Source organism: Trichomycterus rosablanca, chromosome 12, assembly GCF_030014385.1.
Source record: "Trichomycterus rosablanca isolate fTriRos1 chromosome 12, fTriRos1.hap1, whole genome shotgun sequence".
Taxonomy (NCBI): domain Eukaryota; kingdom Metazoa; phylum Chordata; class Actinopteri; order Siluriformes; family Trichomycteridae; genus Trichomycterus; species Trichomycterus rosablanca.
Genome location: NC_085999.1, coordinates 28,303,598 through 28,318,144, shown reverse-complemented (window position 1 = coordinate 28,318,144; position 14,547 = coordinate 28,303,598). Strand labels below are relative to the sequence as shown.

At 43.3% G+C, this 14,547-nt stretch overlaps 1 protein-coding gene across 1 annotated transcript in view; it reads right to left on the bottom strand.

Moving 5' to 3' along the window:
* The window catches only part of dnah7 (dynein, axonemal, heavy chain 7), a 190,681-nt gene that overhangs the window by 152,654 nt on the left and 23,480 nt on the right, over positions 1 to 14,547 (bottom strand). The window contains exons 13-19 of the mRNA XM_063005568.1: positions 13,616 to 13,743; positions 13,415 to 13,493; positions 11,500 to 11,724; positions 10,604 to 10,750; positions 8,610 to 8,930; positions 6,061 to 6,431; positions 4,720 to 4,906 (exon numbers count right to left, since the gene is read on the bottom strand). Of these exons, the coding sequence (XP_062861638.1) occupies positions 4,720 to 4,906; positions 6,061 to 6,431; positions 8,610 to 8,930; positions 10,604 to 10,750; positions 11,500 to 11,724; positions 13,415 to 13,493; positions 13,616 to 13,743 (1,458 nt within the window). The remainder of the gene's footprint in view (positions 1 to 4,719; positions 4,907 to 6,060; positions 6,432 to 8,609; positions 8,931 to 10,603; positions 10,751 to 11,499; positions 11,725 to 13,414; positions 13,494 to 13,615; positions 13,744 to 14,547) is intronic.

The following is a 14,547-nucleotide window of genomic DNA, read 5'->3' as shown; positions in this document are numbered from 1 at the left end:
GAATCCTATTTACGAGGCAGCTGCCTAGGTTGGCAGGTGACAGCAAGGCAGCTCAATAGGTTTTCAAACAGACCCTGTATGTCTTTGGACTTAGGGAGGAAACCAAACTCCACACATAAAAGGACCCAGACTGCTCCACTTGGGAATCAAACCCAGGACCTTCTTACCGTAAGACGACAGTACTGCCCACCGTGCCACCCAAAAGAAGAAGTTAATTGTCTTAGGTTCAGGTTTTAAAAAATTTTTTAAAAGTCCCTAATTTTAGTCCACCTTTAAAGGCATTCTAGTGGAAGAGTGAGAACTTTGTAATACCAGGCAACATAATCTTTTAAGGTCAATCTATTGATGTGCACATCGGCTGCATGTTGGTGGTCTACCTAGTCCTAATGTTTCTTCTGTTTATGGAGCATTTTATGTGGCCCGCAAGAGCTTAAAAGGCGTATGATTGTCCTAAAATAAAGGTCTATGCTTTTTTAAAGTGTACATTGTAAAATCGTACATGAACTACATCTCCTGCATCCCGCCACAAGATTGCAGTGTTTTCACATCAGCGTTTAACTAAAGTGGCTTTCCAACAAGTGAGGTTGAGAAATATCTACAAATAATCCCAAAATGTCCAAGACGAAAAACAATGATGCAGAATGAAGACTAAGCACAGATCACGCATCATTGATGACAACCTCTATGCTGTTTTACGAATTTCTACAGCACAAGACATGGCACCGGGCATTGAAACACTGACCACGGAAAAACGGGGTCAGACATTCAGCCGGAAAACAAAATAAGCAAACATTTTTTAAAACATGAATTAAAAATATAATAAAGGCGCTCAGGTGGTGCAGTGGTAAAACACGCTAGCACACCAGAACTGACATTTCAAACTCATCGGTTTGAAACTCAGCTCTGCCATTCGGCTGGGCTGGGTGCCTACATGAACAACGATTGGCTTTTGTTCATACAGGCTGGGAGCCGTAAAGGGACCTCATAACTGATGCCATTACGACCTCTGCTGGCTGATTGATGGCAAGAGAGTCAAGAAATAACACGCTGATCAGGGTGTGGCTCTCCGTACACAAAGCTGATCCGCATATGAACTAGTCTTGTGTAGGTGAAAAGATGCAGTCGGCTACTGCACACGTGTCGGAGGGGGCGTGTGTCAGTCTCGCTCTCCTCAATCAGGAGTGGAGATCAGCATCAGTAGAGAGGAAGCATTGGGTAACTGGATACGCTAAAAATGCATTTTGTTCTGTGTTTGTTGTCATTATGTTCAAATGATAAGGATGGTGTGTGAAATGGTTTATCAGGTTATTTAACAATATGTTAATATGTAATATTATTACATATTACATATATGTAGGGCAGTGATAGCTCAGTGGTTAAGGTACTGGACTAGTAATCAGAAGGGTGCCGGTTCAAGCCCCACCACTGCTAAGTTGCCACTGTTGGGCCCCTGAGCAAGACCCTTAACCCTCAACTGCTCAAAATCATGTTCATGTCATAATTGTAAGTCGCTTTGGATAAGAGCGTCTGCCAAATGCCGAAAATGTAAATGTTAAGAAGTAATTACATTCATACAGTCTTACAGTTATAAACAACCCTTTGAGGGCAAACATAATGTTGATGTGGCCCTCGGTGAAAATGAGTTTGACACCCTTGTTATAAAGGACGCCGGATAGATTGGGTTATTGTTTTTTAACTCTGATCATACAGAACCTGGAACATAATGAAAATGTTCCTGAATTAAAAATCACTGACCCTATTTTTAATCAATGAGACATGTTTAATAGGTGATTGTCTTTAAACTTGCCCAGTGTTTAAGAAGAGAGAGCACGGCTGAAAAGTTAGGAAGCTGGTGGGTGAAGAGAGCCACCATGTGGTGAGTTCAGCACCAGGGTTTATGCCGATGTCTTAGTGCAGCCTCAATAAAAACACCCCTGTTGTTCCATGTAAGAACTAAAACCTAATTATTACAGTTGTAGAATTTAGAGTAGAGCTCTCTTCCTCTACTTGTTCAGCACTAAAAGAAATGTCATTAACAACAGGCTCTAGTAAAATTCTAGGCTATGTTGAGCATCAGAGGCTCTGATATCTGAATTATGGTGATATTTGTAGAAAAAAAAATGAAGGCGCATACAGGCGCACATACCCACACACTTCTAAGCACAGCTTCCACTCTGGTGATCCCATTTTCTCGATGGTGTGCCAGGGTTGAGGCCTTCAGACAAAATCTATAATTTCCATTTGATGCTGCTGCCTGGCGGCTTTTTTTTTCTTTGTGAGACAACAGGCTATCGACGTGTCTCATTTCACAGCGACTGAGAACGGACGGCAATTGCGCCCTTCAGAATCTCAAGATGAGAAGCTGTGTGTGCAGGTGTGCAGGTGAATGTGCATGTGTGTGTGTGTACGTGTGTGTGCTGGGGGCAGTAAAGTTTTAAGACTGATCATAACGCTGTCAATAGCCTGAGTACTTTCTCACTGCACTGAGACTGAGTACTGAGACTTTAGGAACATGCGTAATGAAACTGTGTTTTGCCACTGGACATCAGTCTAGTACTAATGATACCAGTTCCAGAATGAAATGCATCATTCGCAGTGCTAAAGGTATTTGTTCCAGTCTCGAAAGTACATGACCCATTAACAATAGTAAATGTTGGGCCGCTCAGGTGGCACAGCGGTAAAACACGCTGGCACACCAGAGCTGGGATTTCAAACACATCGTGTCGAATCTCAGCTCTGCCATCCGGCTTGGCTGGGCGGCTATATGAACAACGTTTGGCTGTCGTTCATACAGGGCTAGGAAGCCAGAAAGGGACGTCATAACTGATGCAATTACGACCTCTGCTGGCTGGATGATGGCGTCTGCACAGAGTAGAGGAATAATGCTGATCAGGGTGTGGCTCTCCGTGCACAGGGCTGATTCGCATATGAACTCGGCTGGTGCAGGTGAAAAAATGCAGTCGGCTACTGCTCGCGTATCGGAGGGGACGTGTTTTAGTTCGCTCTCCTCAATCCGGGGTGGAGGTCAGCACCAGTAGAGATGAAGCATAATGCAAATGTTAATTTTTCGGTTCTAGGGGTACTGAAGGTATAAAATTCCAGTACTTCTATTATTAAAGGTTCCAGTCTGAAAAAGTCCCAAATGTACAGGGTTCATAATAAAAATTGGCTATCCCTTTTCATTATTTACCAGACGCTTTTATCCAAAGCAGCCTACAGTGCTTTGACATTATATTGTCTAAGCAACTAAAGGTGAAGGGCCTTGCTCAAGGACCCAACAGTGGCAACCTGGCAGTGGTGGGGCTTGAACCACGACCTTTCGATTACTAGCCCAGTGCCTTAACCGCTAGGCTACAACTAGGCCCCATCCTAAAGCCAAAATGGACCTGAAAGCTGTAATGGAATGATGCAGACTGGAAAGGTTATTATGGTCTGATCAGTCAACGCTGCAGATTATTTGTGGAAATAATCGATGATGTGTTCATCTGACCAAAAAAGAAAATGACTGTCTAGTTAGTAACCTGTGTAAAGTTTTAAAGCCAGGTATGGTTTGAGGGGTGTATTAGTGTTCCCAGTATGGGTAACATGTTTAGACCATTGCCAATTACATGGTGCTTCCTCTCTACTGATGTTGACCTCCACACTGACCGAGGAGAGCCGTGACTAACACACGCCCGCAGTAGCCAACTGCATCTTTTCACCTGCACGAGGCGAGTTCCTATGTGGATCAGTTTTGTGTATGGAGAGACACACCCTGATCACACACTATCACACTATCGTCTCTGTGCAGGCACCATCAATCAGCCAGCAGAGGTCGTAACTGCATCAGATATAAGGAATCCCCTCCAAAATACCTGCCTAAATAACAAGCCAATCATTGTTCAAGTGGCAGAGCTAAGATTAGAACGGACAAGTTCGAGATGTGAGCTCTGGTGTGCTACCGTGTTTTAGTGCTGCGCCACCTGAGCGCCGTTATGGAAATTTTTGATTTTATGCTTAATATTATTGTGCTGCTTTGTGTATTAAGTCCTTAGTTATACTGTGCTTGAGATATGGATGTGAGTCTAAAATACAAAGTTGTAAAATGTTGAGATTCCAAAGTCCAACACCCAATGTGATGTGACTAGAGCAGTATAAAGGGAGGCCCACAGTTCTGTTCCTTGTTCTTCAGCTATTCCACTGCTGTAAGAACCCACGATCATGCCAATAAATTATTTTAATCCAGTGAACTGTAATCTTTGTTTTCATCTATTATCTGACCTTATTTTTCCTCAACAGCGCCTACAAATGTTCTTTTTAAAAACAGTTTATCGTACTTTTATTATGCTACTACAGTTTAATTTCTTAATGAAATTTAAAATTCATGTACCCTCAGTGACTGCAAACGATCCCTAAAGCAGCAAAGCAGCCCTAAACAACGCTCCCTCTGCCAGACATGGACGAAAGCCAGATTGTAGATAATTAGTAAATAATTAATTAAAAAAAAATGCAGGTCATTAGGAGTCAACACATAGTTCCTGCACCCGTAGAGACTACTAAAGACCTAGTTCAGTTTGTTCATGGTTTATGTTTTTAAACATGCAGTAGACAAATACTTTTAGGGGAACTGAGCACGCTGTCCCTATATTGCACCAAAAACAATAACAAATGCAGAGAGTTTTAATGTCACTTTATAGACTTCCAATATAAGAGGTTTCGCTTTACATCACATTGGCTTACCAGGCTGACTTGCTTCATGGTTTCCCTCCAGGTCTTGTCCACAGTGGTAAAGCGGCGTCCCTCTTCAGGCATCTGGGCCATAATGTCCGGCGAACTGAAGATAGGTTCGAGGTACAGCCATGTGGACTGCACCTTCAGCCATTCGTCCAGAATCTCCTGGAGCAAGAGCAGCTTGCTTTCCCAGTCCCTGAGACACAAACCCAAGACTTTTCATTCTTCTCTTAATCCTTAGCGCTACGTTACATCTGTCATAAAGTTAGAAGATATATAGGACTAAAATTCAATTTAGAAATCATGAGCATTGTTAACATTGACATCTCAAGTTTTTACACCCACTCCTTTTAAAAATGTAGTGTTTACTTTTGTGCCAGTCATACAACTTATCACGTCCCCCTGCTAAAATGTTCTGGTTGTAGTTAGCAAAACCCTAAGCAAATTGTTTATTTCTTGGCCGCTAACGTGGCGCAGCGGTAAAAACACACGCTGCAACCAAGGCTGGATCTCGAATACATAGTATCGAATCTCGGCTCTGCTATGCCGGCTTGGGCTGAGCGGCTACATGAACAACGATTGGCCTGTTGTTCAGATGGGTGGGACTAAAGCCGGATATGGGTCTCTCTCTGTCAGAATGGTGCGGTTACGACCTCTGCTGGCTGATTAGAGGCGCCTACACAGAGATGAGGAAAGAGTGCTCTTAGGGTGTGTCCCTCCGTACACAACGCTAGGTGGCGCAACACTCGTCAATGTGCAGGCGATAAGATGCATGCGGCTTGCTGCTCACGTGACGGAGGGAGCGTGGGTTAGCTTCGATCTCCTCGGTCAGAGCAGGGATCGGCAAAAAAAAGGGGAGAAAATGCATAAAAATAAATAAATAAAAATTCATTTTGTTCCAGTCATACACTTCATCATGTCCCCCTGCCAAAATGTTTGGGTTGTTAATAGTTAGCAAAACCCTAAACTAAATTTTATCCATTCTTTTTTTTTTTTGCATTTTTTCCCTTTTCTCCCAATCTAGTTGTATCCAATTACCCGGTTGTCTCACCTCCACTGCTGCAGACCCCTACCCTGACCGAGGAGGACTGTACCTAACGCAGGCCCCCTCTAACACGAACAGCTTCGTTTTACCTGCATAAGGCAGGTTCACGTATGGAGAATCACTCCCTGATCTCCATTATTCCATTAGTCGCAGTTGCAGCAGCAATGAGGAATCCCATTGACCCGCCCACCCTCAAACATAGCCAATCACATTGTAAAAAATGTTTTCATAGCTAGTTTTTATATCCCAGTAATTTTAGACCCCCACACAAACACATTCACACACAAACACACAGAATGTCTCACTGTATCTCTGCCTCGAAGGGCTTGATGAAGGGCGAGCCACGCATCGTTTGAGTCTTCACAATATGGTCGTCCAGCAGCATTTGGATCTCGTCCACTGACGACAAAATGGATGTCCCAGTCTCCCGGTAGGGCAGAAGACTGAACTCCATGTTTGCCCACTCGCCTGCCATCCGCTCCATGGCCTTCTCCAGTGAGTACTCCTTGCTGGCTGCTTCACTGATGCTCTCAAAGCTTGGCAAGTGAGGCTCGAGGTTTAGTGGGATAAAGTGGGAAATGCAGGCTGTCTCCTCTTCTGACGGCTTTAGAGACGTGCCCACCACGGCCGACATGGCATCCCAGTGACGATCGTGCAGGCCTGGGTTGCACAGTACCTAAAGGGGCCAACAGACAAGGAGACAGGTTTTAAGTTGGGGGCCTCTTTAGATTTAAAACAGGTTTGTTGTGAGTTGTACTAAGCTTAACAAAATAGAGATAAGAGTTCAGTGGACCTGATTTACTTCTACTTGTTGTTTCAAATTGATCTGGACGGCTTAACCTTTACAAGGTGTGAGGCTTGGCATTTTATACAAGTGTGTATCTGTTATTCACAGTTAATGGTTTGAACTTTCACACTTTTTCTTTATGCATTATTTATTTCACGGCAAAGCCCGTTCGAGCTCAGAGCAACAGTCTGACAGATAGTCATAGCAATAATAAAGTCATCTTTAGCGAATAAGCAACTTTGTGGGTTGTCTGTCTTTTATAGTAATAATAAAATTTTATTTATAAGCGCCTTTCAAGAAACTCAGGGACACTGTATGACTACAGGCCTTAAACAGCATCAAATTAATCAACATATATAAATAAAATGAATAAAAAATAAAAGCAGACAACAATCAATTTAAAATTTAGGGAAATACACCAATCAGACATAACATTATGACCACCTTCCTAATATTGTGTTGGTCCCCCTTTTGCTGCCAAAACAGCCCTGACCTGTTGAGGCATGGACTCCACTACACCCCTGAAGGTGTGCTGTGGATTCTGGCACCAAGAAGCAGCTGATCCTTTAACTCCTGTAAGATGTGAGGTGGGGCCTCCATGGATCGGACTTGTTTGTCCAGCACATCCCACAGATGCTCGATTGGATTGAGATCTGGGGAATTTGCATGCCAAGTCAACACCTCAAACTCGTTGTTGTGCTCCTCAAACCATTCCTGAAGCATTTTTGCTTTGTGGCAGGGCGCATTATCCTGCTGAAAGAGGCCACAGGTATCAGGGAATATCATTTCCATGAAAGGGTGTACATGGTCTGCAACAATGCTTAGGTACAGTAGCTCGTCTGTTCGATCGGACCACATGGGCCAGCCTTCGCTCCCCACCAATCAATGAGCCTGTCGTCGGTTTACCACTGTTCTTTCCTTTGACCACTTTTATAAGATACTGACCACTGCAGACTGGGAACACCCCACGAGAGTAGCAGTTTTGGAGATGTTCTGACCCAGTCATCTAGCTATCACAATTTGTCCCTTGTCAAACTCGCTCAAATCCTTACGCTCGCCCATTCCTGCTTCTAACATCAGCTTTGAGAATAAAATGTTCACTTGCTGCCTAATATATCCCACCCATTAATGCCTTTCAGTGGTCATAATGGTATGCCTCGTCAGTGTATATAGTAATACAACAAATTGTAAGCAAATTCAAATTACTCATCAGGAAAAGCAGTAAGAAAAAGGTAGGTCTTTGCAAAAGTTTGGGCCCTGCAATACTAAAAGCTCCATCACAGACAGTGCGTAACCTAGAGGGAGGGACAAAAAGGAGATGGGACTCAGAAGGTAAGTGCTTAGCCAAAAAAATAGTGAGATAAGGGGGAGCTAGACCATGGAGAGATTTAAATACCAGGAAAGGGAATTTTGTCCTGGATGTGAAAAATGAACCGGGAGCCAAAGCAGCCGTTTGAGTGTATGGGTGTTATGCTCTGTGGATCTGGTGTGTGTAAGAACCCTGGCTGCTGAATTCTGGACATATTGCAGCCACTTTAGGCTACAGGCAGGAAGCCCAAACAGAACTGAATTACAGTAGTCCAGTCTAGATGTAATAAACGTATGAACTAGCATCTCAGCTACAGAGTAGGAAGGGAGGGATGCAGCCTGGCAAAATGCTCTTTTTGTTATTAATTCAACAAAGATGGGGGTAATGGAGTTCAGTGTGTGACTCTCCATGCGTGATATGGATTTCCATATGAACCTGCCTCGTGCAGGTGAAAAAAAGAAGCCACTACTGAACAACTGCACACACGTCAGAGGGGGTGTGTGTTAGTCACAGCTCTTCTTGGTCAGAGGTGGGGATCAAAAGCTATAGATGAAGCTAAATGCAATCGGGTAATTGGATACGACTCAATTGGGAGGACAATTGGAGGGAAAAATGCAAAAAACTAAACTGGTTCCCTCAAAATTAGACTGTTATGAATAGCTCATTTAACAGACTGGAAGGTCTCCAAAAAATATTAGATAAGCCAGCGTATAAATTCATCTAGATGAAATTAATATTTACTCTGTTTTGCACAGTACCTGTACTAAGGGGATGTGCTCCTTAAAAGCCTCCACCTCTGCCTTTACTTGAGTGGCAATATGCAGAGCCTTGGGTGAGTCCTGAAAACCCTTCTCCAGTTTGTAGAGTGAGCGCCAGTAGTTGCCGACATCACCCTCCACTTTGTCTGGGTTGACTGAAGCGAGGGGACCATGAATCCACTGCCGGTGTTGCTCCTGAAACTCGGTGGCTAACTGGTACAGGCGAAGGTATGGGACCAGTCTGTCTTGTACTTGCTTGCGTAGAGGGTACTGGGAGATGGGCCATCCATACGCTTCTTCCTCTAAGTTGAAGCCTTCAATCTGAGAGAGAAGAAACATGAGAAAACAGAGCATAGTGATGGGAATACAGAAGACATTATGATGATTACAGAAACCCTGGGTCACATCCCATAGGTTTGTCGTGAGCCAAAAAAATGGGTCACAGAGAAAAATAATAATAATTAACTAAACGAGGGCGCCCAGGTGGTGCAGCGAGATTTTCCACTGGCACACCAGCGCTGAGATTTCGAACTCCCTGGTTCGAATCTGAGCTCTCCTGGGTTCAGCTCTCCCTTGTTCGAATCTTAGCTGTGATCGGCTGGGCACCAACTAGCGGGCACAATTGGCAGTGCCTGCAGCAGACAAAATTGGCCATCAAGTCTGCTGGGTGGGAAAAGGCCAGACTAATAAAGTGGGTGGGGTCTTCAAACGCTGCGCAAAACCCTGGTTAGCAGCCCGAGGCGTCTGTGCAGACGTGGACGAGCTAATTCACAGAGGCACAGGTTAAAAAGAAGGGGTTGATGAACCGCGCAGGCATAGGAGGGGGCGTGGGGCAGGCGAATATACCCTCTCAGGACGCAATCAGGATCCCCAGCAGCAGAAAACTAATTGGCTACGATAAATTATGAGAAAATAGACAAATAGAAACAAATTATTAAATAAACATACACACAAAATGAACTTGTACCCAAAAGCCCCCTTGTGGAGGCTTTATGTTACATCTTGTAAACCACAGTGGGACCAGATTGTCACTATTTATATTAACTGTTTGTTTGTTTATTAGGATTTTACCGTCATGTTTTACACTTTTGGTTACATTCATGACAGGAACGGTAGTTACTCATTACACAAGATTCATCAGTTCACAAGGTTATATCGAACACAGTCTTGGACAATTTTGTATCTCCAATTCACCTCATTTGCATGTTTTTGGACTGTGGGAGGAAACCGAAGCACCCGGAGGAAACCCACGCAGACACGGGGGGAACATGCAAACACCACACAGAAAGGAACCGGACTGCCCCACCTGGGGATCGAACCCAGGACCTTCTTGCTGTATATTAATTAATTAATTAATTAAGCTTCTTGCTTTATATTAATTAATTAATTAATTAAGTATATTTAATTTTGTGTTTCAGTTTGATACATTGTGATGCCTGGGTCACGGTAAAAATCATGGACAATCATGGTAAACCATGGGTTTAAAACCCTGGGTTAGGCTATAGGCCATGTTGTAAGATGATCATGCTGATATCTGTAGGTCAACTTTTCATTTTTCAATTCATTATGTTTATACCCTGCAAACCCAGAAATTCATTAAAAGGCCACACTCATGAACGATATTCTTCACACATTATGAAGTTTATTTCATAAAATGTGCAACTTGGCAGGCTCACAGGGAGCTGTTACTCGTTTGTTTTAGCATGTAATGGAATATTTATCACTGCTGACTGGACAGTGATTAAGTGTGGACCAACAGGCCAACAAAGACCTTTTTCCAGCATATTTGAATACCAGCACATGGTCATTTAAATACAAATTATCTTGAAACAACATAGTGCTCATGTTCTAGTTCTAACAATTTACATGCAACTTTAACCTGAACTGTACAAAGGAAATGTCCAGGTTAATGAGCAAATTGCTTAGAACAGTCATTCACTGTGGTAAATCACTAACAAAATAATGCATGACCAATTATTTCGGTCTGAACTGACCTTTTCCATGGCGGTCTCCAGTTTGGAGTTGAGCACCTGAGCTTTTTTCAAATACTTGCTAAGCTCAGACAGTTCCCCGAAAGTGACAAACTCCTCCACCTGCTTTGCATAGCTCTCCAGCTCCTCCACAAACCTCTCGCACCGCAGCTGTAAACAAAACGTTGGCTCATTAATACATGATTTTGGTATGCGGGATGCTACTGTGCGTAGAGAGTAGTAATTTATCTTCTTGTTGCGTGTATTATAGATAGTTTTTTACTCGTTCCACTTACACCGACAAGGCATAACATTATGACCACTGACAGGTGAAGTGAATAACGCTGATTATCTCTTCATCACGGCACCTGTTAGTGGGTGGGATATACGTATTAGGCAGCAAGTGAACATTTTATCCTCAAAGTTGATGTGTTAGAAACAGGAAAAATGGGCAAGTGTAAGGATTTAAGTGACGCATCTCCAAATCTGCAGCTCTTGTGGGGTGTTCCCAGTCTGCAGTGGTCACTATCTATCAAAAGTGGTCCAAGAAATTTCCTCAGATCTCAATCCAATCGAGCATCTGTGGGATGTGCTGGACTAACAAGTCTGATCCATGCCATCCACCTCACAACTTACAGGAGTTAAAGGATCTGCTGCTAACATCTTGGTGCCAGATACCACAGCACACCTTCAGGGGTCTAGTGGAGTCCATGCCTCGACGGATCAGGCTGTTTTGGCAGCAAAAATGGTTCCAACACAATATTAGGAAGGTGGTCATAATGTTATGCCTAACTGGTGTATGTTCAGACAGCAGACTCTGCTCTCTGAACAGTCACTGTTGCTTTTGTAACTATAAATCTATATAATGCACACATTGCTGCATTGGTTACAGCTCTGATGTGACCTTCTGTCCACCTGACCTTGAGGCCATCCTGGAACAGTGCAGACTTTTCCTTAATGATCTGTCGGTGCTCATCAAATATGAGAGGCATTCGTTGGTGCCACTGGAAGGTCTGTTTGTTCAGGCGCATGTCAGTCAGAGAGAACATAACATAGTCGACCAGAAAGCAGAGACGCAGCTTGGACTCCATGAGCTTAAGCTCCACTTTGGGCATCTCCTCTGCCTCGACCTTTTCTGTATAAACCTATAATGAAAAATATGAAGTAGAAATTATATAGTTATACAGAGGTTTTATTCCTGATGTTCTTAACCCTCAATCAGCCATAACATTAAAACCACCTCCTTGTTTCTACACTCATTGTCCATTTTATCAGCTCCACTTACCATATAGAAGCACTTTGTAGTTCTACAATTACTGACTGTCTATCTGTTTCTCTACATACTTTTTTTGCCTGCTTTGACCCTGTTCTTCAATGGTCAGAACCACAACAGGACCACCACAGAGCAGGTATTATCTAGGTGGTGGATCATTCTCAGCATTGAAGTGACAATGACATGGTGGTGGTGTGTTAGTGTGTGTTGTGCTGGTATGAGTGGATCAGACACAGCAGCGCTGCTGGAGTTTTTAAATACCGTGTCCACTCACTGTCCACTCTATTAGACATTCCTACCTAGTTGGTCCACCTTGTAGATGTAAAGTCAGAGACGATCGCTCATCTGTTGCTGCTGTTTGAGTTGGTCATCTTCTAGACCTTCATCAGTGGTCACAGGACGCTGCCCACGGGGCACAGTTGGCTGGATATTTTTGGTTGGTGGACTATTCTCAGTCCAGCAGTGACAATGAGGTATTTAAAAACCCCATCAGCACTGCTGTGTCTTATCCACTCATACCAGCACAACACACACTAACACACCACCACCATGTCAGTGTCACTGCAGTGCTGAGAATGATCCACCACCCAAATAATACCTACTCTGTAGTGGTCCTGTGGAGATTCCTGACTATTTAAGAACAGCATGAAAGGGGGCTAACAAATCATGCAGAGAAACAGATGGACTACAGTCAGTAATTGTAGAACTACAAAGTGCTTCTATATGAGAGGTGGAGCTGATAAAATGGACAAAGTGTGTAGAAACAAGGAGGTGGTTTTAATGTTATGGTTGATCGGTGTATATACATACTCATTCAGCACTTTATTAGATACACCTTTATCAGCTACACCTACTATACATACAGTATAAAAGGACATCTACTGACCAGATGACATTTGGACATTGGACCATTCTCAGCACTGCAATAATACTAACATGGTAATAATATAGTAGTGTGTGTTGTACTAGTATAAGTGTATCAGATGCAGTAGAGTTTTAGAGTATTTATTTATGCATTTTACCCCCTTTTTCTCCCCAGTCCGCTGCTGGGGACCCCAATGGCAATCAAGGAGGGTGTATATTTGACAGACACTCCCTCCGACGTGTGCACAGTCCACCAATACCCTAATATCCTCCCACACTGGATTTGCGCGTGATGTCGGCTTCTTGTACGGTAAGCCCCACCCCGATCTTTGTACTTCTTCCCTTTTGTACATGCACCCTGGGCCATCAAGGTCCTTACACAGCATTGATAACCCCACCCCTTATTTTGGTCTTTCCCACCCAGCAGACTGGAAGCCAATTGTGCCTGCTAGAGGGCGCCTCAGCAGCAGTGTTTTCTGACCAATCCTTGGTGGTTTAGGATTTTAAGATCCATAAGGCTTGAGAAGACTTTTAAAAAAATGCCTTGGAAAAAATTCCATGTTGCCATGGAAAGATGGTCAAAATGGACAAGTATCTACAGTATATTTCTTTTTTAATAAGGTGTATTAGATAATTACTGTACAGTGTATAAACTGATAAATGTTCAGAACTAGAGTCTGTATACTTAAATGCACAACCTTAAGATCCATGAGCTCCTGAGTGTTTGAAGGAGTGCCGAGAGCTTTTTCGGCAATCTTCTCAAACTCGCCGATTAACCTGCATGCATGGAACACGATGGGATAGAGTTGTTTGAGATCAAACAATAATGTGCACAAATTATTAAGGAACCATATTTCTTTACGCTCTTGACTCTCATGTTGGAAAAGGTTAGCACTCACTTCATATTTAACTTCTGGTGGTCCTCCAGCATGCATGTGACCAGTTTTTGCTTGAGGTCTTCTGCCCGCTTCACCAGAGCACGGATTAGGTCATGGGAATGAACTTCAAACATGCCGAGTCGTACAACCTGTCAAATTTAACAGGCGGGTGAGAGTGGAAGTCTGCATGACAGTTCTGAGATCATATGTAGGAGAGCTGGTAAATCCAAAAACCTGTTATAAAATGAAATAATATTTCTGCCAAGATATGTTTTCTCTTTTTCACTGTACTTGCCTTTAGTGAAAAATATTCCACACAGAAACCCTATTAGTTTTTTCCCCACAGTGTACTAACTATCAAAATGATTTTAAACATGTTTACACTAGTGTTTTCCCTGCTCTATCTCCCAATATAGTCAATTCCAATTCCCAAATGTGACCTAATCTGATCTGAACTGATCAAGGACCCCTCCAACCTTGTGTCGTAGGGCGTAGAGCAGTTGTACCCTAGTGGTTAAAGTACTGGACTAGTAATCAAAAGGCCACTGGTTCAAGCCCTACCACTGCCAGGTTATCACTGCTGGGCCCTTGAGCAAGACCCTTAACCCTCAGTTGCTTAGACAATATACTGTCACAGTACTGTAAGTCGCTTTGGATAAAGGCGTCTGCTAAATGCTAAAAATGTAAATGTGTCCAATCTGAGGCTGCTTCTTATCACCCACTACACACTCATACACACACACTCTCATGTGATCAGTTAAATAATGCAGCAGAAATGAAAGGAAACCCTGTCTGACCGTCCCTGCCTCAAATACAGCCAATTATGGTTGTGTGGATACCCGGATAAGTCGGTGGCTCTGCTGAGATGCGAACTTGCAAGATTGATCTCTTTGCAGTGGTGTGCTAGTGCATTAGACTGCTGCACTACAGTAGTGTTAACAATACCACATTTG